We start from the raw sequence: 24657 nt of genomic DNA on the forward strand, positions 1-24657 counted from the left end.
TAGAGAATTTAGAATTAAGAATGCATCTATAGTGAATGGGTTCCTTTATCAAGGAAGAAAAATATCTTTCTAAAGCTGAGGCAATCGGTTCTGCTAGAAACCATGAGGAAAGGAAAATAGAGATGTTAGGGATCTAAGGGACTCTCCCTTTGAGGGACAAAAGCAAGCCCAGTGGCCGAATTCCACAAATGAATAAGCACATTTTAGAGCATTAAGACATTAAGGGAGAAGAGCTATAATAACAGAGGTGATTAAATCCAACACACATCCTAGCACATTCAGGAAGACGAAAAGTATTTCCTCTTGTATACTGAGAAAGGGGGGGACACTCCCTTGCATGGCACACTGACCATCATAGGGTTAACAGAGATAAGACCCCCAGACAAATAAACTGCCTGCTGGTAGCATAGCAACTTAGACAGTGCTGTTGAGAGTTCCAAAGAAGAAGTGTTTACCATTGTCCTCATTTTAATAAAACTTGGGTGCTGGATATCAAGTATTTAAATGACAGTTTCTCTGCCATTTGTTCTTAGAACGTCCTTGGGAGGCAAGGTTCTTTATACTGCAAGACACTGACCCACAGGAAACACATTACAACCAAGGATCACATGGGGTAACAGTTTAAAATGTAATTAAACTCTGTGTACTTAAAAGGGAAGGCAAATATTCCATGTACCTGATTATAAAATGGAAAAGAAGGTGCAATCGCTGGCCACATGGTAGTAAAAGAAGCAGGAAAGTCTATGAGATTTACATTTTGATTCTGAAATTAAAACTGGGAGTGGATCCTTATTTTAATGCTATATCTATTTCATGTTACCAGTAATGTCAGGAAGAACGAGAAGATGGGAGGATAAACAAAAAGACAGTCAAGGTAAGGGTGATCAGTAGGAGACAGAGAAGCTGGGGGAAGAGTTGGGAGCCCTAACAGAAAGGGACCACTGAGAGGAGAGACCATAGGAAGAGGAAAGGGGAGACAGGACGAGAGCCAGCAGCACCGAGAATTCTGGGGCATGAGCAGTAAATGTGTGTGTCCACTCTGCCGTTCCCTTGAGCTGCAGAGCACTGTATGCTGTGATCTGTCTTTGGAAATGTCATTTAGCTGCTTAACAAAACTGATCACTGATGACTCCAAAAGAGCTTCAGCCTTCTCATGGGTTGAGTGTCTTTAAGCAATGGTAGATAACTGAACTGAAAACGATCCAAGACACTGATGGGGTTTGACTAGCATGTGTGAGGTGTGAGGCCATCAGTTCAATTCCAGAAGAAGGAGGAGGAGGAGGAGGAGGAGGAGGAAGAAGAAGAAGAAGAAGAAGAAGAAGAAGAAGAAGAAGAAGAAGAAGAAGAAGAAGAAGAAAAAGAAGAAGAAGAAGAAGAAGAAGAAGAAGAAGAAGAAGAAGAAGAAGAAGAAGAAAGTCTGACATCCTTACTGAACACAAGCACAGAATGGAGAATCATAAGTGCTTCCCGGAGACAGTGGAAATGGGAGTGACTGCATTTGCTGTCCCCAAAGGTTTGGGCTCTCTATAGCCATTAATCTGGCTTCTGTTTCCGCCCTGCATCAGTGATCTCTCTGTCTGACCTTCCATACTTTCTCCAGGAAATCATTCTGCCTTGCCTGAAAGGTACCGCCACCGCCACCGCCACTGCCACCATTGTTTAAATGAACCTGGCAAGCAGAATAAGTAACCTTGTTCCAACATTACTGTCATGAGCTCGCCATCTGATTTTGCCAAAGCCCCAGTCCAGTCCTTTTGGAGCCACAGTCTAATCCCTACACATGTGTGTGTGTGCGTGCACACATGCACACACACACACACACACACATACATTCACTCCTTGCTTTTATCCTCCACAGTCTGACTGGTAATACATGAAATATTTGGTTCTCTGGGCCTTCCTCTCTCTAACATTCCCAGGCTGGACCACTGTACCCCTGTATCCATCCTACACTAGTGAATGAGGAAATGAATGGACCCTTGACGTGTAAGTGGCTTAGTTCAGTGACATTCCCTGAAGGTTCTAACATGGCACTCCAACCTACTACAGTACTCTTACTTGCTCTTGTGACCAAATCACAGCTGTGTTCTGTTTTCTTCTGTAATTGCGAGCATGTTTATAGGTGTGTGTATGTGAGAGAGAGAGAGAGAGAGAGAGAGACAGAGAGACAAAGAGAGAGAGAGACACCTATCATAACATGTGTTAGGTTCTATGCTAACATAGAGTCCTCCAAAACCAGGAAAGCCATAGCTTATACCTTTAATAAATTTACAATTTAGTAGAAAGAGCAATGAGCCAAAATTTAAATGACAAAAGTCAAAAGAATATGAGTCATTTGGGTAAAGCATTATGGGAATGTTACCTTCCACTCCAGTCATTCAGTCTTTTAAATGTATTGTTTGAACTTTTATTATTATTTAATTATTATTATTATTGTATACATGGTGGAGTGATCCACATGCCACAACATGCAAGGACAACTTTGGTAAGTCCATCCGTGCACCAGACATGAGTTCCAGGAATTAAACCTGTCACCAGGCTCACACGATAAGCACCTTGACCCACTGAGCTGTCTCATGGGCTCCTGTTATTCATTCTTACATATAAAATCATAGCATCGGTTCTATCCCAGTGTGGTCTATGAGCTGGTATCCAATGCAGTTACACGGGACCCCACACTTGTAAAGTTCTCTGTCCCTCCCAGTCCTGAAGTCGTTCAATCCCCCCCAAAATTACACAGAGGCATTAATTATAAACTGGCTGGCCTATTAGCTCAGGCTTCTTATTAACTAACTCTTACATCTTAAATTCTTGTCTGTGTTAGCCTTGTGTCTTGGTACCTTTTATCAGTGAGGCATTCTCATCTTGCTTCCTCTGCGTCTGGGTGATGACTGTAGACTGAGCCTTTTCTCTTCCCAGAATTCTCCTATTCTGGTGGCCCCCACCTGTACTTCCTGACTGGCTACTGTCCAATCAGCATTTTATTAAATCAATACAAGTGGCAAATCTTTACAGGGGACAAGACCATTGTCCCACACTAAATGCTCTAAAGTATTCTCTTGAAATTGATAGTAATTTTCATTTTGGATATATGCTGTGAATATGAAGTCTGATCGATCCTGGCTCAGGAGTCCACATATTGTTCAGTCCCAGTGGGTTCTCAGCCTCCAGCTTCCTGTTCCCTCCCATGACTCCTACTTCATTCTATGCAAGACCCTGAAGGGGTCATGTTGATGAGGGTTAGTAGATTCATTCTACTGTTAGCTTCCCTTCCCAGCTGGGCTCTGGCATGGGCATGGGGAGAGTCAAGGCTTCTTCAGTGTCCTAAATTATCCCTACTCTATGCTAACATACCCAGAAAGGGATTCTGGGAGGTCTCTAGCCCACCCATCCTCTGGGATCTGCCTATCTACCATGTATTGGAAGGAGGTCTGATCAGAAGGTACTATACTGGGGAAGGAGATTTTTTCTACCCTAATGACTTTCTTTTATTTACTTTTTCACAAGTTATGTCCCCTGACCAGATCACATCCCTTGACCTTGTAATCATGACACCCTTGAGCTTAGAGTAATAATCTCTTGAGCAAATTTCCTCTCTTCAGTTCTCCAATTCATTCTCATCAATAGAAAGGAAAGGCAGGCAACAACAAAAAGATTCTACAAAATTCTCCCTGAGCCTTTCTGATCACTTCTTAAACCCTCCAGGTTTTTCTCCCTTAGCACTTGTTGCAAACAGAACCACGAAGAGCTGCTGGAGAGGACAGTTTACAGCTTGAAGACCTCAGACTCTGAGCAGGACAGTGACGGTATGTGTCTGGGACGGGATAAAGCCACATCGGCCAGCCACATCGCACACCAGCATAGTGAAACGGGCACTGGAAGTTGGTGCTATCCCTGGCGCCGGGTCTACAGAACCTACCCACTTCATTTCTCCCTCCCCCTCACCAGTTGAAGGCAGTCCTCTGTTGAAGATGAGGAGGCCGTCAAGGGAGAGACTTCTTTGGAAGGGAACTCCCTGTCAGTTAGCCATGCAGGAGTAAGAAATCGGCTTTCATGTGTGGCTACAGTGGGTGGAACACTCTGCTGTGCAGACACAACTGTGGTGAAAGCCACTCTTAATGTCGATGTAAATTTGCATTCGAGCATAAAAGAAACGTATTCTTGAATGCCCGCCTCTGAGCTTACCTCTACTCGTGTTTTGACCTATCAGCTTCAAGCCTTTTGCGACAGACTTTTTACCTCTACTCAGGAGTCCTTACCAGAGAACAAACAACATTTTTCATATATAATTTCAAAAAGTCCCAGCACTAGTGTTTTAGAACACCCCTGTTTTAGCATTACAGGCACAAAAGACTGGAAAAATAAAATCTGACACAGGTCGTGGATCGTGGGACCAAATCCAGAGTGTCTACTCCCAAACTGTTTCTATCCATCACTTCCTTTGAGTGTGTGTTGTTGCTGTTGCTAAGAAAACTGAGAGTCTATTGCTTTCTAACATGCTTTGTTCATTTAATAGCATTTTGTAAGCAATTTCCTCTGATTAAATATTCCATTTTATGATGAACCATAATCTAGTTAGCCAAGCCTTTAGTCGGACATTTTGGTTGATAATTTTACACTGTTATAACTAAGACTATAATAAATATTTATATAGACAAACCTTAGCATTTGTACCCATAAAATTTTCCTTAAGATGACCTGGAATTTTTACATTAGAAGCTATGAATAGTCTTAAAACACTATATAATTACTGTCAACTTTTCCCACATCATTGGTTCCCGAAGCCTGTTGGGGTAGCAGCCAGCCTTGTCTCCAGAGATTATTGGACAGTATCTGGAGGCTGTTAAAGATGAAGCAAGCATCTCACTTGTGTAGAGGCCAAAGATGTTATGAATTCCATGATATATATACCGTCATCTCTCAACTGGCAGCAAAGAATTATCTGCTCAAACCCAAATACCAATGGTGCCTTTGCTGAGAAACCCTGTGTTGGTTAATTTGCAGTGAGATATGTATGTGTGTGTTTGCTCCCTGTGGGAATGCCGGGACATCGCTGCTCCTAACCGCTCTCTCCTCCTCGTTCTCGACATGATAATCTCAGGACCATGAGCAAGAAGAGAAGCTCGTGTTGTCTGATGTTTTCCAAGCCAGGACAGAGAAGAACAAGAAGCAGGAGAAGAATCTGGTCTTGGTGTCACATTCCTGAAGACACAGACGAAGCAGAAGACAGTCCTAATAGCTGATAGAGTCCTGATAACACAGTACAGTCTTCAGGCAACAGTTCTAAAAACAGAGGGTAAGGAGGTTAAGTGATACCCCTAGAACGGGGACTATGGAAATAGAAGTTTCCAGCCTCACTTTTCCAGAAATCCATGTGCAGAAAAAAAAAATAAAAATCTTGAAATGTTTCCTAGCAACTCTGTCCCAAGCCTACAATTTTTAACTCCATTACAGCCGATATTAAACTTTAAATATGTAACCCAACACATTAGGTTGCAAAATACCCATAAAAACCATTCACTCATTAAACTGTACACAGCCATCTAAATGATAAAAGAGTACTATCAAAATTTTTAATTGAAAAAAAGTAAAGGTTAAAACATCCTGGTAGCCTGATAAAGCAGTACAGACAGCATAAGCGTAAAACAAACAACACGCAGCCTTTAAAGCAATGCCTAGAAGGCACAGGAGAAAAAGCATAAAGGAAATCTTCCTGTTAATTAGTGGCCAACAAATTTAAAGTAAAATTAATCATGAAGCCAGAAATGGTAGTTCATGCCTGTAATCCCCACTCTCAGGAAGTAGAAGAAGAGGAATTGCAGGTTTGCAACCATCTTGAGACCTTGTTTCAAAAACAATGACAACAAAGGCTTGGGGTGTGAGGCTGATGGTGTGATACTTTCCTAGTATGCAACACACACGCACACATGCATGCACACACATACATGCACACACACACGTGTGTGCGTGCACTCCCACGCACACACACATCCCTCCATGCTATTGATTCTCCTATCCTAATAAACTATTACCTAATAAGCTAAAGAACTTGTTGAATTGCAATCTGATCTTCATCTGCTCTTTAATGTCACTTGCCAACATTATATTTTTCACAATGAATTAATTCAAGTATTCTTATTTTTTAAACTCTTTAAGATTTCAACAATAAAACTGCAGACTATGAGGCTGGAGATTTAATATGGAGATTATACAGCACAGAAACCCAACATGTAGTTTTGGCACTGCACATTGTACTAGAAAAATAAACGTACTGATCAATTATAGAAAAAAGTTTAAAATGTTTGTCAAATGCCAAATGTGCATTGCAATCAGTAAATCCCCTCAGTCTAATGTTCCCTTAAGCTACCAAATTATTTGTATCTTAAAATAATCATTGTCATGTAAAAAAACATCATAGCTAGATATCCCGTAATGTTTCATCTTGTATGGAAAGACATAAAGACGTAGAAATTATTTTCATGAGGGAGGGAGTTTGGGCTCACAGACTCCAAAAGCAAAGCATGCTGGGAGGTCACATTGAGAAAGGAGTGTATCAGTCAGTTAGCAGAAGTGAGGAGGGCAGAGCAAGGCAGGAAGCTTTCAATGGGGTTTTTGAGGGAAGGAATAGGCAAGGAGGGAAGACACATGAAGTTGGTTTAGGATTGGCTGGTTTGAATAATTTTGGTAGGCTCTGAGTCAGAGAGGCCATCTCTGGTTAGTCTGGTACCAAGCCCTAGTATGAAATCATTGTTTAAAATGAAATCTTCCCCAAAGAAATATGCATTGCAGGTTTGGTTTTCGGTGCGACGCACTCACGTTGAGGCCCATGAGAACTGGCTCTAAGTTTTTCAACAGACTAACGCATAATGAACTCAGCACTGAGTCAGCATTACAATCTGGGCCTGTTTAAAGGAAGCAGGTCATTAACTACGTGTTTGTATATCTTGTTCAGAGTCCTCCAGGCCTTCTTGCTTCTTGGGAGTATGAGGCAAGCAGCTTCCTCCACCATGTGTAGCTACCTCAGCTCAAACCCAAGTGGCTAAGGGTTGTAACTTCAAAACCTGTGAGCCAACAGAAGCTTTCCCTTGTCTGAAGTCATTTCTCTCTGGTGTCACAGGCGAGTTAGGGCAGCTGAAACCATAACTTCAAGTGTAGGGATATGGGCTCAGAATCGTGAGAAAGCTGTGTGTCTTTGCTGGACCATTAGTCTCCCGTCTCTGGCTGTGCTTGCCATATTTGTACTGTTCTGTGCCAGGAAGCTGACTGCTGGGCCGGATTCCCTTGGTCCACACTGCCTTCCTGGTTTCAACCACTGTATAGCAATGGCGGGAGGGCGGGGCATGAGTAGGGCATATTTTCTGACTCCCTCTCTCCAAACACTTGGCTTGTCCCTGGCTGGGTTCCTCTCCCCTGGCCACAAGCCCTGGATAGCGCCCCTCCTCACAACTGTTGTACTCTCTGGGTTTTGGAAGTTGCCCTTCCAGTCTCTGAGTGGCAGTTTGGAAGAGGGGAGGGGAAAAGAGCTAACAACCAGTCCAATCTATTGGTGATAACTCTAAATAACAGATGAGAAACAGGGCTTTTGCAAGGATAGGGCAGAAGGACAGCGAATAGGACCAAGTCAGAATCAATAGCTTGTAAATGCAACCATATGAAAACTGAATATTTATGAGACCTTTTGAAACTGTGTGAAGTATGATACTTACAACCAATAAGCTTGAAAGGGCAATGCTTCTAAAAAAATAATAATCGCAAGGCTGATCAATATAATCCCCCACATCTGTAAGGGATTTGCAAAGATAAACAAAACAAAACAAATCCTATGACAGGCAAGGCCTTCAGCTAGAAGCTACTTTACCTTTAAAAATCTTCAGTGTCTGAATGAGATAACCATAAGAAAACCAGAAAACCCAGCTAGGCAGAACAGGAATGCCCTGCCGTGGATGTTTTCAGCGATATGTTCTTAGTTATAAGTATTTGGTTCTTTTTTTTGTTGGTTTGAGACAGGGTGTCACTACATAGCCCTGTGTGGCCTGAAAGTCACTGTATAGACCATGTTGGCCTCAGACTTACATGAGATCTGCCTGTGTCTGCTTCTCCACTGCTGGGATCAAAGGTGTGCGCCACCACACCCAGCTAGGCTTTCTGTGTATAACATGGTGTCCACATGAACTCTTTAAAGCCAAAGAAAAAATACTTTTTTTAAAAAAAAAAAAGAAGAAGGGACAGTGAAGAAGGGGGACTTGACTGGCATAGACAAGCAGTTCAGATAACGTCCCCAGCTATTTGGGCTTTATTAGTCCTTATTTTTAATCTTTAAAATAGAGGCCAAATAGTTTAAGAATATTTTCTTAGGGCTTTTCACTACTACAACAAAATACCATGATCCAAAAGCAAGTTGGGAAGAAAAGGTAAGTTTGGCCTACCCTTTTAGATTAATAGGCCATCATTAGAGGAAGTCAGAACAGGAACGCAAGCAGGGCTGGAACCTGGAGGCTAATGAAGAGGCCATGGAGGGGAGCTGCTTATGGTTTGCTTCCCTGGCATGCTCAGCCTGTTTTCTTATAGAACCCAGGACCACCAGCCCAGAGATGGTCCCACCTACCATGGACTCGGCCCTCCCTTATTGATCACTAATTGAGAAAATGCCTTACAGCTGGATCTCATGGAGGTTTTTCCTCAACGGAGGCTCCTCCCTCTGACGACTCTAGCTTGTGTCAGGTTGACCCACAGAATGAGCCAGTCCAGACAGACTGAGGAGATGGGCTTCCAGCTCAGTCATCCATGCTGTCTGAATAGGCAGGACTTGTCAGGCAGGGAGAAAGACAATGACCCGGTTCACTATCGTCTCTGTTGGGTCCACTGCAGGGTTAGTGAAGGTGAGTGAAGGCTTGATCCAGATCTCATCGGGCTCGCATGCACAAGATCACTTAAAACAAGTACCCAGCAGTGCTGACACTAAGGAAGGAGAGCAGGTGCCTTTACGTCATTGCAGAGATTGGAAGAAGGCAGCCAGATGTGGAGTCGAGGTGGGATGAGACACAGATCAGTGAGTTTCAAGAAGATGAACTTCTAAGGATGAGAGAGAGAAACTGGAGCAGAGCTCACTTGGTAGCCCAGGCTGTCTCCAAATGTGCATCCTAGACTCCCCAGTGCTAAGATGTCATTGGGAGCCACCGTGACTACTTACACTGTGATGGAGGGCCGAGGAAAGGACAGGGAAAGTGTGCATACACTTGTGAGCAGCCAGGAAAGATGGTTCAAGAGCTAGCTGGGCATGAAAGTTCTGCAAGCCACAAATCTCAGCTTGAATCCCAGCTCGCTCCTGGTCAGCTGAATCATTTTGAACAATTCTTAAGGTGGCTAGGCCTCAGTCTTGCCTCCTGTAAAATGAAGCAGTCTTGAAAGGACTGATTCTTACTGAAGGGCTGAGAACTGGCCTATAGTACTCTGGTGAGAGGGCTTACTGTTAATCACCAGTGACATTCCCACTGCCTCTTACCAAGAGTGTTAATTGAAGCCCTACAGAAATGTATCATAGTTTCTCATCTGACATTTGCAAACCTATATTTTCTGATCAAAAGCAATTTATCACTAACGTGTGAAACCACCATTCTGCTGGAACTAACCAGTTAATAAGAAACCCTTGTGTTGATAGCAAATTCACATCTTATAAAGCCGGGAAACTGGTTTTCTTTGCTATTTTCATCCAAACACAAATAAGTACATTTAGCCTCCAATGCCTATAAATGACCAAGAACCTGAGTTTCTCCCAAAATATTATAAACCCATCCCACTTTCTTACAATTAAGCTTGCCATTTTATGACTCGTATCCTGCTTTCCCGCAGGAATGTGGTCAGGTTGCAAAACACCACCCTTAAAATAAGGAACCAAAGAAGCAAGTAGTGTACCTCCGGGATCTCTGTGATTTCTCTACAAGACAGAGAAAAGCTATTCAAGAGGAAAACTCATGCTCCTGAATACTGAATTAGACAGGAAAAGTTAGCTTCCAAGTTAAGCCTGCCTTGTAAATAAACAGGTGACCAAACCTCAAGAAGCAAAATAAATCAGTCAGATTAGTAAACATTTAGTTTATGGATAAAAGGAGAGACTTAAGTTCACCTTAAATCACCTCTCTGGGATTTCTGGGGACCAGGACTTGTCTGCGCTCCGTCCACAGACCAGGCAACCAAGTGTGATTTGTCCTGTGTTTATCACGATCATGTGTCTGTCAGGAAGAGGGGCTGAAGTAGGAAATGGTTCCTACTGCAAGCACAAAAATCGATTCTGGCGCTGGGATGGTGAACTTGCTTGTAGGCTTGAGGGAATTTTTAAAACACTTCGTACAGAGCTGAAATCAAATTTCATGGAACTCCTTTATTACACAGTGTTGGAGTAGGGCCAACATCCCTTTTAAAGTCAACCTCACTGCTCAACGATGGGACCATAGATGATCTGTGCCCCCCTTACCCCGTTCCCTCATTAGGGACAGAGGCACTTTTCACACCAGACTTTCCAGATGCCTAAAATCAATTCCTTTTCAGACTGACATTTTAAATGTAAAAATGAAGACCAAAATCAGGTGGAAATAAAATTCCATGAACTGTTAAATATTAGTATAGTATTATAGGTGATGATCCATTAAGTATTGATCCATAATGACCATACTACTATAGTATAACGCATTCTTAAGTACAATGTACTATCTGACTTCTGTTTTGTTTTCTATCTCCTCTCTAGCTCGAGCAGTCAGCTGTCTCTTCTCATATCAGGGGAAGGCAGAGTAGGGTTTGGATGGGCAAAGATGGAGGAAAAATAGTCTCCCTGGCAGGAAGGAAGCAAAGCACAGAAATAGAAAGGCCCTATCCAGGCATCGAAAATGGCACATAATTTAATTAGGATGAGCTGAGGCCACGTGAAGGACTGCAATACACACTGGGCTGGAATAAAATTGAACCTCTTATACTCAGTATGACTCACAGTCAGGCAGGGCCAGTGAACATGTGGCCAGAGCCGTTGTGGGAGGAGGGGCGGATGCTGCTCCACTGCCCTGTGAGACATCCTTAACACTCTGGTCTTAGAATCTTCCTTGTATGTAAAGTCCAATCAAACGAATGAGTCTGAACCCTGAGTTCAGAGATTGGGTTCTATGTGTGCTCCCATCCCATTTTCTGCCCCCAAATTAGGTCTTGGCCACCTGACCTTCGCTCCCTAGCGTACCAGGTCCCATCCAGACTGCCTCCTCTTCCCTTTGCTCTGGAAATAGGCACAGAAACCTGGTTGTCTCTAGGGGAAGAGGAGCCTGTATGCCGCATCGGCTGTAGCTCTTTGCTCCTGAGTGGGGTCTGTGTGGAAACAACCGTGTGTCCCGTGGCAGCTCAGGGTGGAACAAGGTTGTGATCATCTCCACCCTGAGCTAGAGGCACCAGGGATCATTCAGCAGGCAATTCATCCAGGGTCTCTCACCCACCCCAGGCCAGATTCGAGAACTTCTCAGCCTGGCAGTTGCGATCATTTAGGATTTCTGCCCAGAAGTGGCTGTGGTTTGGAGCGCAGACTCTTGGGAACGGGAGGCTGGTGTCTCGGTGCCATCATTTTACACTCAACTCCACAAATGACAGAGCTGTTCTGTTAACCTGGCTCCTCTCTCTGGTTGGGGTTTTATTTATTTGCTTGCTTCACTTTGTGTCAAGCAAGGGTCCCATCCTGTAGCCCAGGCTGACCTCAAAGGCAGTAGGTAGACTTAGAGCAACCAATCAGATTGTATGCACGGAGGCTGGGGTTGCAGGAATGGGTCACCGTATCCCCATGCCTCCTATGTCTGATAAAGCTGTTACCCTCCCCCTATCTCTCAAGCTTAGACTCCCCAAATCACCACTGATTTACCCTCCCCCACACCCATATTCTCACCCACGGGACACATCCTCCCATCTGTTCCTTGGTGCCAGTCCCCCCAATGCCCATCTCTGTTGGAGTTGAGTTGCTCATTATGGCTCTGCCAGACCATCGTAACACACTCCCAATTATTCTCCCAGCTTCATGCCTTCCTCTGCTCCATTCCTCAGTCACTGCCACCCAGTTACTCAATGTGCCGTTTGCATCCCGCCAAGGAGCTTCTTGTGGCCTACTGTCAACAGCTTCTCTTATCAGATACTCGAGATCCTCGTGTCCTCCACTCACTTTTGCACACGTGAACTACATATAGCACATGCAGTCATTTTAGCTGAGTTAAAACACGCGTTTTGTGCTTACACTTCACTCTTTTGTCTGAAGAGATTTCATAGAACCTAAAACGCTTCCACAAGCCTGAAAATCATCTCCAGCCGGAAAACCTGACCGTCCTGAACAGTTAGTGTGGTGCCTCCTTCAGGGAATCCTCTACACCAACCTGGGCATGCGGTGACTGTGAAAGAGACGCAATCCAGCTTTGCCATTCGAGTACAGGGTAGCAGAAAGCTCAGAGCTCACTGCTTGGAGGCTTGGGGTACAGGAAGCAAGCATGCCCTCTCGCCTTTGTACACCCACGACTAGAATGGGCTCTCTGCCTGCCTGTGGGATCTGACGAATTAGTGACTCTGTTGTGTAAACAGAAAGCCCAGCACACCTGGAACTGTCCTGCATCATCCCCTTGCCTCCTCTCAGTTCTCCCAAGCCCGGCAGACACCTGTGTCGTCATTATCAACACTGACACAGACTCATCTCATCTCACACTTTTTACTAAGGTCTAACGTGCTGTATTCTGGGCGTTTGGAATTATCTCAAAGGGAACACCTGTTACTTAAGCGTTCTTATTTGCAACCTCTGGAGGGCAATTTATTCATTACTATATTAAAGTGGGTTGTTTAATAACTTATAACTGTCAAAGAAGAAAGGTAAATTATAGTCACTGTGATCAAACTGGATACCTAAAAGCCATGTATTTTTCCACCCGCAAGTCTTTATTTTTTTCCCCCAATTTCAATCCTGTTTTTTAGGACCAACTAAGAAACGCGATGTAAAACAGTGAGAGCGAAGGAGGTTTAGTTTTGCTGCCAGACTCCTATTCAACCTTAGTATCTCATTATATAGTCTACTCTTGACTTCAGGATGCCATATTCATCATCATAATTGTGTAAGTGGCTTTAATGCCTTTTTCTTTCTCACGTGATTAAGATCATTAACCTAATTACCCAATAATTAAATTTTTGAAACTCTGCATGATAGAATTTTATTCTTCTGTAGAAAAAAGAGCACTAACTGGATTTGAGCAAGACACACTTTTAACTCTCTGGGCTTATAAAGAATCAAGAAGGATGGCTATATTTTTACATAGAGACTTCAAGATGTTTACAGACAGAAGAATTAATGCAGCAGAATTATAGTCAAATGTGGGATTGGAGAGATGGCTCAGCAGCTAAGAACCCTGATCTTCCAGAGGACTGGGGTTCAGTTCTCAGCATCCACATGACAGATGGCAAACATCTGAACGTCTAGATCCAGCACATTCAATGCCATTTTCTGGCCTGTGGGCACTGCACGTATGTTCTGCGCAGACACATGCACCCATGAACATAAACTAACTTTTATTAAAGTTAGACCTTGGAAGGACCAGTCTTCTTTTTGAGACATCTGTAAGTGCAGAGAAGGGAAAAGATGGGGGAAATGCTAGAACAGGCAAAGGGGGCAGCAGCAATTCAGGTCTGCGAAACTCACCTGGGGGAACAAAGCACAGAGCTCTGGCTAGGCTAGGATATGATTGGCTGTCATCAATGACACTTAAGGGACTCTTCAGAATAGAAGGACATCTATTTACATATTCCTTAAATGTAATGTTGGCTCAAAAACAGTTGCTTTGAAGGCGGAGCTTGGATCAGGGAAAGATTAGACTGCTCAAATGTGCCCAGTCTCAGATGAGGGGAACACTTGAAAGGAGGGAAACAAGAATACAGACAAACCGGATACCACCACCACCATCACCACAGATGGTTGCCATTTCTTAAATAATTGCCACGTGCCGGGTACAGTCTTAGGGGCTTTGGTGCAGCATCTCATTTCGTGTCCACAGAAAAGCCACCCTTTGCCAGATAGGAGCATTGTTGCCACTTTGTGAGTGGAGAAATGGAGGCAGTGAGATTAATTCTCTTTAGGCTCAACTAATCATGATGACAATGTATTAACACAAAAAGGGAAAAAAGCAGTTTCATCAGAGAGCATCATAAGTAAAAATGAAAGAAGACACAAACAACTAAAAGCACACAACGACAGAGCAGAAGTCAATGGCAAAGTCAATAATAATAACAGCAGCAACAACAAGAAATTCTCGCCCAAAACAGGTGAAACTAAAGTGGCCCAAGATCTTGAGCTCCCTGTAGCACCTTCCACCTACCTTCCCTTCTCAGCTCTCCAACAAGCTTGTCTTATTTATAGCCACTGTCACTGCCCCGGGGGAAACGGGAAAAGAAAAAGCTCCCTTCTCCCATGTCAGTTTCCAAATACAAAGAGGCAACTTGCTTTACACCCTGACTGCAGAGTAAGGGCTGAGCTCGCAGGGAGCCACAGCCACTGAAAACCCGATTGGCACTGCCTGTCATGGCCTCCACAGTCCCAATCCTAGGCCTCAGCAAGGCTGGCTGAGGGTGCCAAGAACTCTAGCCTTGAAAGTGCTGTGTATGAACAATATCCAATGAAAGTTATGAGCTGAAAGAGAATAGTTTTTAAAAAGTCATAGAAATAGGAGAAAATCAATTATGAATGAATAATAATTTTAAAGGCAATAAAAAGACTACTGCCCAGGGTTGCACGAGTATCCTCCAGTTCAGGAGGGTCTTTTGTAGCTCACATATACAACATGGGTGTGGAAAGAGAGGAAAAAGATGTGTGATCGTACAGGCTCTTCAACACATCAATTACTAAATGTTTTCATTTCTTCCCATGACTTTTTAGGACCATAGAGAAATTGACATTTATTGAAAATCATAACTAGGTTGCTGATCCTCAACTTGTCAAGGTCTTTAAGAAGAACATAGTGAATAACAAAAGATTAACAAAATAAAACACTTTCCCAGGATCTCCTTAATGTTAAAGGATCGTATTGACAGACATGTCACAAATATATGAGACTTGGGTTTAGCTCAGTTCAGCTGGTCTATGTAAAATTATAAACTTGCAGGTGAAACAGGAAAAAATGCAAAAAAAAAGTCCTTCCCACATTTTTTGCTACTGTACTCAATGGCATCCAAACTCTAGAGAAACATATGTCTCCATGAGACAAAGATATAGACATAAAACAACCATAGAAGCAAGGGTGAGAACTTTAAATTCTTAGGAACTCGGAGAAAGTCTCACAGAGAATGACACCCAGCTCCACCCCTCAGGGACTGACAGAATGAGAACTTTCAGATTCAACAATCTCGTATCAAGTTCAAATCACTGTCAAAACGAAGTCAGAAAAACCACACAGCAACACGCTGGGCTTGCCTTTCCACTTGAATCTAGCATGTTTGCTGTGCCTATTGCCTTGGGAATTGCTTTAAAAAAAAAAAACAAACCCCTATACCAATGGGGGTATTCTACAAACTGAAAACCTGCTTGCCCACTTCCATCTAAAACTGACTGCTATATCCAGGCTTGAAGATAACTGAGTCCCTTTATTTGTCCAGCCTCTCTAAACTCCACTGAAGCAGACATGAAGAAGAGCTGAATGGGCCAGAGAGTCAGTCTGTCCCATCTTTCCTGTCTTGGAACTCATGCAAATTTACTAGAGAAAAGGCAGGCATCCCAGAGTTAGGTTCTCTGTTCACCTTCTAACCTTGAAATACAATACGGAATATTATCATCCCCCCACCCCCTGGCAAACCCCAGAGACACAAAACACCCATTTTCTTCAGGATCACTGGGGCTCTAGAAGATAATCTTCTTTCTAGCAGTTCACAGATGCATTTAAACCATAAGACCTGTTCTTAGGGATAGTATCTTGACAGAGATACATGTGGAGTTACTGAGTGATGCAGAATTTTCCCATAAGCCATTGTGTTAGGAAAAGACCATTCCATCAAAGATAATATCACTCTCTAACTAAACTCTGGAAGGAACTCAAATAGCAAGACTGTATTGCAAAGGGTCTAAATAAAAGTGGTCCTGGTTGTCAAAGGATGAGGGGAGGTTCGGATGCCAGGCTGGGGCTGTGGACCAGAGGACAAGCAGAGCCCTACCTGATAGGCATCAGGAATGTTGACTGTCTCTCCGTGCTCCCCGACATAGCCAATGATGCCTTTGCCCCAGGGGACCTGCACCTCGTTTGAGTTCTCTGTGCTGCTGCATGGGAGGAGTGGGGTTCCTGCGTGCACATCAAAAAATTTGGAGACCAAACTCTTCTTGCCAGCAGCTGCCCCCTCCACTAAGAAGAGAGAGCAACGGTCAGCGTCCACCATGAGACAGACAAAGATGAGGATCTTGTAGCTTAGGCTGGTGAGGTCAAGGTCATTGGAAATGTCCTTCACCAGTTCCAGAAAAAACTGGCGTTCGTTATGCTTTTTGAGGTGGCATTTGTAGTCGATGGCCGTAGGGGGGTACTGAGGCAGATTCACCCTCGATTCCAGCAGGGCGCTGAGAATGTGGGCTGTGGTGGGTGGCAGAGAGCTGGCCTTCCTGAGCAGGGCTCTCCGCCGGACACTGCTCATGGGCTCCTGGGCCCGGGAGGTCACCTGTTCATCGTAGGTCCTGTTCACATGAATGGCTTTGGAGCGGGCAAAGCTCTTCCGCAGCTCTTTCTGCGAAGCTTTCCGCTGCAGGTTCCCATCGCCCCGGCTGCCACTGGCCCAGCTGGGGCTCAGGGGAACCCCAGCACTTTCCCCACCACTGGGCATGGGATGGCTGTTAGCAGAGCCCTGTGGTCCAGCAACACCAGCATTCCCAGTGCTGCCTCTGCCACTACCCTGAGCCAAGCTGCCAGTGCCAGCCAGGGCAGGCTTCAGGCCTGAAGCCCCCTCTCCCGGACTGTGCCTTTGTAGCCACTTGTCCACCAGCTCCTGCTTCCCTTTCCGCATCAAATAGTCTTCCAACAACTCTGGATGCCTATCCAGAAAAGTTTCCACCTCCCCGAAGTCCAGGCTGGAGGCTGCCATGGTCCAAGGCGCCCCTTGCCTTGTCTCTCTGCTCTTGGACCACACGATAACCTGTCCCAGGGCCTCTAGCTGTTTCTGCACATGTTTGCCCACACCGGTGTCCCCAGCTCCGTGCTACCTCCCTGAGGGCCAGCAGGAGGTTGATAGGAACAGCAGGATCCCAGCTGGGTGGTGCCAACTTCTTCCGAGGTTCAAAGCCGCTGTCACCCACCCTACCCTTGCTCCTCTTGCTCCGGACAGGTGCCGGCTCGGCCCAGAGCGCCGACCGCTGCCACCGCTGCTTTCCTGGGCGGCTCGCACCACCGCTGCTCCAGCTCCCGCAAGCCGCCGCTCCGCCCGCCGCTGGAGCCGGCAGAGTAGACCACTGTGTGCCGGAGGTAGGCAGGACACGCCCCGGAGTGAGGCTCCGAGACTGCGGGGGGTAGGAGGAGAGGAGCAGATGGGACGCACAGCAGCCAAAGTCCACGGCCCAGGGTGCCAGGCGGTTCCTGGAAGAGTCTCTGCGCAGCTCCGAGTGGGGAACGCACCTAGATGCCCCCCCCCCCCCAAAACGCCCCGCACGCCGCCCTAGCAGCCTCACCTCCCCAGCCCGCCCCGCTCCGCCCCCTAATCCTTCAGCTTTTCAGAAGGCCTCTGGGAAGCCCAGTGGGAGTCCACGTACTGAGAAATATTGATGATCTGTGAGGATCAGAACCCAAAGTGCACTCCGAAGAAATGAGGGTCCCCAGAGCCAGCCCGGGTTTTATTTTTCTGGGATGAGACTGTACTTTTAGTTTGCTCGGTTCCTCGGACTGCCCAGCACTCTGTGGGCGTGCAGTAAATTTTAATCAAACTAGTTTCCTTGAAGTTCCCTGTGTAAGAGATTCTTGAATTTAACGAAACTCGGAGATCCTTACCCCCTCCCTTCTCTCGGTGATGGAGGGGAGCTGTACTTTGAATGAGGGTGTAAAACTCAGTTACCCTGTTTTAGGGAGACCCCTTGGAGCAGGGGCTCGTGGACCCGTGGGCGTAAGCCTCCTTTTCTGCTGTGCACTAGATCCATTGATTCTCTTCCTCTCACCAAAGAGTCCTTACCTTCTCTTCCTTCTCTCTCAAAAGTCACAACGTCTTGGGGCTTCCGCACCAAGATGTCTGCTGTAACAGGTTGGCCCTGCTCTGGCAGTTCTTTGGATCTGGTTAGTCATGCTAACAAAAGATTTCGCATTGGCATCTTAAAGAGGATCGGGGTGATGATGATGCTTTCTTTCCTGAAGGAGGGATATCTCCGCTCCTGCGGGAAACAAGGCAAATGCAGAACCCGGGCCACTTCCAGAATAGGAGACCCTTCCAGAATAGGAGACCCTTCCAGAATAGGAGACCCTTCCAGAATGCTAGAGGTGAGAGTGGTAGACCAGAGTGGCAAAGGAGGCAAGGAGCGACTCCCGGAGGCTCCAAGTGGCAGCCCAATGTAGATGTCTTCTGTAAGTGGACATCAGAGCTGAGTAGGCAAGGTGTATTAAACCTTACATTAGCATAGGAATTAAATTCTTTCAAGAGGCCTATGGCACAGAGGCTTATTTCTCTTTTTTAAAGATAGAAAATGCTGGGAAACTAAGTAAATAAACCCAGGACTCACAGCCAAGAGGCGTATGCTCATTAACTTGGCTCTAGAGGGACGCACACACTCAGACAGGACACCGAACTGTCCCCCGCCTGTGCCAGAATGTAGAACATACAAAGAAGGTGGTTGATGAGGTAGAGCATCTTCTAAGTATCCTTCCGACAACACCAGGGGCAGAGAACACTTGCTCAAGAGTTCCAAGCCAGCTGTGAGACAGCTCATCGGGAACAGGCACTTTCTACCCGGCCTGACAACCAGAGTTCCATCCCAGGATACACGTGGAAAGAGAAGGGACTCCCTCAGATTACTCTCTGATCTCAGTGCAGCCCACCCACCCACACGATAAGTAAAAAAAAAAAAATGTTGTTCTAAAGTTTTAATTCCAAATGCCCCTGCTTAATCAACGCAGCCTGGCAACCAGAACACCAGTATGGATTGAAGGAAGGCCCCAGTGTTTTTCTCGCCTCATACACAACACTGCTGTACTGTGACCAGCAGGAGGAAGGAAAGGGCTCTTGTTGTTTTGTAGCGACTTTATCGATGCGTGAATCACCAAGCTTTCTAGCCACTCTTTTGAAGTTATAATCCAGGGTTGAGGATAGAGCTCAGTTGGTTGAATGTTTGGTTAGCAAGCATCATGCTAAACACTCCATAAAGCAGGTATGTAGTCCCAGGACTTTATAGTCCCAGCAGTTGGGAGTTAGACTTATGGGGATCAAAGCTACATGAGATGCTTTGTCTAAATAATAATAATAATAATAATAATGGGCTGGAGAGAAGGCGTAGCAGTCAAGAGCATTGCTGTTCTTGCAAGGAACCTGATTCCCAGCACCCACATGGCAGCTCAGAACCATCTTTAACTCCAGTTTCTGGGGATCTAATGCCTTCTTGCGGCCTCCACAGACTCCAGGCACACACTTGGTGCCCACACATACATACTGACAAAACACTCACACACATAAAATGGAAATAAATAAGTCTCTAAAGACTAGATAAATAAAGAGATACAAGTTAGTGAAGCTCAGCATATTCATGGATTGTGTGTTTGGTGCTCACAGGGTGAAGGAAAACAAAGAAAATACACAGGACACCAGGATGTCGCTGATAGGTGACATGAAGAGCAAAGGTTAGAAAAGGACTGGATAAAGGGAAGAGGTGAGGAGGATGTCGTTCTGCGGAGGGGGCAGCTCAGCAGAAACCTATAAAAATGAGGTGTGTTACAGCTTGAATAACAAACAGCCTACCAGGCCGGAGAAGCACGCTCCAACATTGTGAGAAGGAACAGGTTGGAGTATCTGCGAAACAGCATGAGGCCAGCTACAGGCAGAGAGCCAGAAGCAGAATGCTGGTAGTTAGGAGTTGACAGCTGCCAAGAAAGTAAGTAGTGATGAAGAATTAAAGAAAAAAAAAATGTTTTGCACAGTGCCCAGATCACAGGAAGTGCTTAATAGACAGTAGCTATTCTGCTGGTTTAATTTGTATCAATCTTTATTTGTATCATCAGTGGTGTGTGGAAACCTCACTGGCTACAGTCTCATCTCTGGTCACTTCAGTGACATGTGAGGGGGGATGGTTAATGGCTTGCTAGAACTGGCTAATAGGGGCTTACAAGAGCCTATTTTAGCCTATGTTTCCAATGAATGTCCACTTTCAGCATACAGCTTACAGTTAGCCATGATGGAAATGTGTGTGCAGTCTACAAATGTTCCAAGACTGGATTTGAGAGTGTGAGCGAGTCAGTCAGTTGTTCTCTGTCCGTGTGTGTGTGTGTGTGTGTGTGTGTGTGTGTGTGTGTGTGAGAGAGAGAGAGAGAGAGAGAGAGAGAGAGAGAGAGAGAGTTGCGTGTGTACGCGTACATGTATGTGCTTGGGTGTATGTGATATGTGGGTGCCATGGCACATGTGGAGGGCAGAGGACATCCTTTGGGTGCAGGGGTCTTACCTCTCCATTGTACTTGAGATAGGTTCTCGTCACTGCTGTGAAAGTCAAGCTGGCTGGGCCACAAGCTTGTGGAGAGCCCTGCCTCCACCTACCGTTCCCTGCAGGCCCTTGGGGTTACAGATGCTCATGTTAGGGCAACCAGCTCAGTTAGGGGATCCAGGCTCAGTTCACCAGTTTGGGTGACAAGTATATTACACATGGAGCCATCTCCCCACCTCCAGGAATTTTTTTTCAAATTATTGGTTGTTTAATAGTTATTAGTATTGGATGAAAACAATTGACTAATTACTTAATTAGTAGATAAAGTCCTATAATGAAATAATATCCTGCCACAAAAGGAACGAGGTTCTGATACATATACAATATAAAAAAATCATGAGAAGTCAAGACAGTCACCCACAAAGGTCACATTTGTATGATGCCATTTATATCAAAAGTTTAGAATAGGACACTCCATTAGGGACCGAAAATGGACTAATTTCTGAATGGAAAGGAAGAAGAATGCCTGAGCTAAGTGTGGGGAGTTTTGGGGTTTTGTTTGTTTGTTTGTGAGGAGTCGGGTAAGGAGAATGTTCTAACACCCATGTCCTGCCATCATTTACTCATGATTACTGTTCTGTGGTGCCGGAGATGAACCTAGGACGGAACACACACCAGGCAAGCACTCTACTTCTGAGTTCTGCCCCTTGCCATCTTTTGTTTTTCCTTTGCGGATAGGCTCTCGCTAATTTCCCCAGGCTGGCCTTGAGTTCACTCCGTATCCCAGGCAAGCCTAAAAATTACAGTCCTCCCATATCCGCCTCCCAAGTATCTGGAATTACAGGACTGTACTATCCCTCTCCGAGGCTGGGCCATACTGTAAACTTTAAATGAGGGAATTATACCTCAATAAAATTTTTGCATACCCAAACCCCCTTTACTAGCATACTCCTGGCCATACTACACAGTACTACTGCATATGCAGGCAATACAGGCCCCAAGCATCCTCAGAGATGGGAGCACAAATCAGTCCTGGGATGCCTAAGGCAGAAGTTTAATAAATAGCCTTTTTGACATACTCATTACATATGCAGTTTTATCATTCACCGGTCTCTGTGGGCAAAGATGGAGATAAAAACTCTGGTTTTGCTATATCGTATATATTTCCAATGTGGCAAGACTTGTGTCATGATTGCCTTAACCCTTTCTAAACTCAATCCAGTGGCACTAATTATATTCACAGGTTTGTGCAGCCACCACCGCCCAGCCAATCACTTTTTGATCTTGCACACTGAATCCAAAACCTCTGATTTAGATCTTGGATCTCTTTTGCAAAACAAGAGGCGGGTGCTGAGAATTCTGATAAGAGTAAGACAAGCCATAAAAGAGATGGGGGGTGAATTTGGCATTTCTGGTTTGGTTTTGAATTGGCTGTGTCTGTGTTCCCTGCTTGGCACATGAAGTCACGGTAACACGGAAGCGTTGTGTGGAGGTAGGAAACGGGCAGGCTTGAGAACACTGTGACAGAAGGCTGCATAATAAGCTTGTGTTGGTGTGGTCCAAGCGTCATCCTCGCTTCTTTTCACAAAGTTAGAGTCCCGACAGGAGACAGAACCCACTCAAATCAAAATGATTCTAAGAGAACTGAATTAGAAAGGCTAACTTAAAAGGTAGATTATAGAGAAATCCCAGGGATAGCGAAGGAAACCTATAGACACAACAATAGACAGTCACCACCCTGATCGTAGCATAGAAAGAAAGGTTACCAGGACCCAGGAGACACACTTGCAAAGTGATCAGTACCTGGAAGGATTCAGTGACAGCCGCCATGAGACACCAAGTACTCAACCCTACCTCAGAGGAGCGATCGCAGGAAAAAATACCTTGAGTTAATTTTTGCCTCTTCCTCCTGTCAGTGACCAGACCTAACTAGAAGTTAGAAGATGTTGGAACCTATTGACGGAACCCAAAAAGGCCATCTTACCTAGGCAGAAAGTAGGGGAAACCAAACAGGAATTGCATCGGATCTGGAGCAGAAAAAGGAAAGTGCTCAACTCTACATGGAACCTCGAAGACGTCTCAGTAAGAAATAAAACCCAACTGCATTTCCCCTTTGGAAATAACTCAAATGATTTTCTGTGTAACTCTGCCCTCTTCTGCTCATCTGCTAATTCCATCAGCGCTGTTATGATTTACTCTACAGCATCAGTTGCTGACTACAGAACACCCCCGTGAATATAAGCAGTCACGTCGAAGAGAAAGGACACTGGGAAAATAGATAGGCTAGTACAAAGACTGCATAGTCAGTAGACTCCCCTAGGGACTACCATACCTGAAAATGCATGCTACGTCAAACATCCCGCTAATCTGCTACCAATCTCTTGAATCTCAGGGAACTCCTATCTCCTAAGCTCGTCCATAACCATTTCATCCTCTAATGCAGATGTCACTGGATTTTATTCTGTGATCTCTGGATCATGAAGCACAGGCGGTGGCTGAAGCATAAGATACTTATTTGCTTAGTGCAATGATTTCTCTATTTCCTACAGATGTGCTGGTTAACCCTTGGCTCTTCGGTTCCTCTTTGTAGTATTTGAGTCGCTCATGTGGCTGCATTCAGAGGGCTCTATTTCTATAAAGTGTTCATCCGTCAGGTCTTCTACATGACTTCCCTCTAGGTGGGAAAACTTCAATATCTGTCCCTTATGGCAGCTGTATTTCAACTGGAGGCTCTATAACTCAAAGATTACATAGCTCAGACCAGTTAGCTGAGACAGAGGCAATAGTATGTGTACTTACAGGCGTTCTTTTCTTGGAGATGCCCATTCCACAGTTGACCACACAAGCCCTCTACTGAATCCCAGACTCCTATATCCAATGGTCACCAAACATTTGCCCCTAAATGTCAAATATTACTTAAATGTATCAAGGTCACCCTGATTTTACCTTAATCATTTGATTCTATACAGTTTATCTCATAAGTTGACCTAAGACAAGCCGCCATCACCTGTCTGCTCTTTCAACTGGTGTTCCCTTCTACACGACTGTTAGATTATAGCCTTACTCATATTTTTTTATCTATTGAATTTAGTCCTCACAAGACATCCAATGGGATGATTAGCTGCCCCCTAAAAGACATATGAAAGCAGAAACAGCACATTTGATCTGTGTACTTGGACATTTCTGGACCTGACCACCCAGCTCCAGAAACCGACTCAGCGGCTGAGTATGAGTTATATATACTCAACCGGTAGCTTAGGCTTGTTACTAGCACTTTAATTAATCCATAATTCTTATCTATTTTTCACCACGTGGCTTTGTACCCTTTCTGAGTACGGCATTCTCACCTTGCTTCTCTGCATTTGCTGGAGACTCTCTGACTCCACTCCCCCTCTTCCCAGATTCTCCTAGCCTGGCTCTCACGCCCTATCTCTTCCTGCTAAGCTATCAGCCAATCAACTTTTTACTAGCAAATGAGAGGAACACATATTTGTAGTGTAGAAAAGGACTGTTCCACGGCAGATCTGATTTGGAAAGAAGGTCTTAATGGATGTAATAAAGTTAAGGACATCAAGACAGTATCACCCTTGACTGACAGTAAGCCTAGAATACGATGGCTTTTCTCCTCCAAAGGAGAGAAGGCACCACGACTCACAGAGGAGGTGGGTGATCCAAAGATAAGGCTAGATATTGGAGTCCTGTATCCACAAGTCCATGAATGTCAAGTACCCATGGCAGGCACCTCAAGCTAGCCAAGAATCAGGAAGTAGATTTTCTCTCAGAATCTCCAGGTAAAACATCAACCTTCTTACTATCTTGAAGTTCTGGCCTCCAAAATCACAGGATGAGTTTCCTTTGCTCTGAGTCACCAAGAGTGTGGCTTCTTGTTACAGCAGCCCTCGGAAACCAGCTCGCGACTCCTCCGTATTCCCCTTTATTTCATTGTTCTTCCCATTGCCTTCCAGAAACAAACCCGCAGCCCTTTCTGTTTCCTGAGCCTTCTCTTGGTGTCTTCCCAGACCTGCCTCTCAAAC

The 24657-nt window shown here is 44.9% G+C and overlaps 1 protein-coding gene across 1 annotated transcript in view; it reads right to left on the reverse strand.

Moving 5' to 3' along the window:
• The window catches only part of LOC121439071 (dual 3',5'-cyclic-AMP and -GMP phosphodiesterase 11A), a 282745-nt gene extending 265642 nt beyond the window's left edge, over window positions 1-17103 (reverse strand). The window contains exon 1 of the mRNA XM_041639564.1: window positions 16192-17103. Within this exon, the coding sequence (XP_041495498.1) occupies window positions 16192-17103 (912 nt within the window). The remainder of the gene's footprint in view (window positions 1-16191) is intronic.
• Between the last annotated feature and the right edge of the window lie 7554 nt (window positions 17104-24657).

This window comes from Microtus oregoni, unplaced genomic scaffold (assembly GCF_018167655.1).
Source record: "Microtus oregoni isolate MIOR12 unplaced genomic scaffold, Mior012 000060F_001, whole genome shotgun sequence".
Lineage (NCBI taxonomy): Eukaryota > Metazoa > Chordata > Mammalia > Rodentia > Cricetidae > Microtus > Microtus oregoni.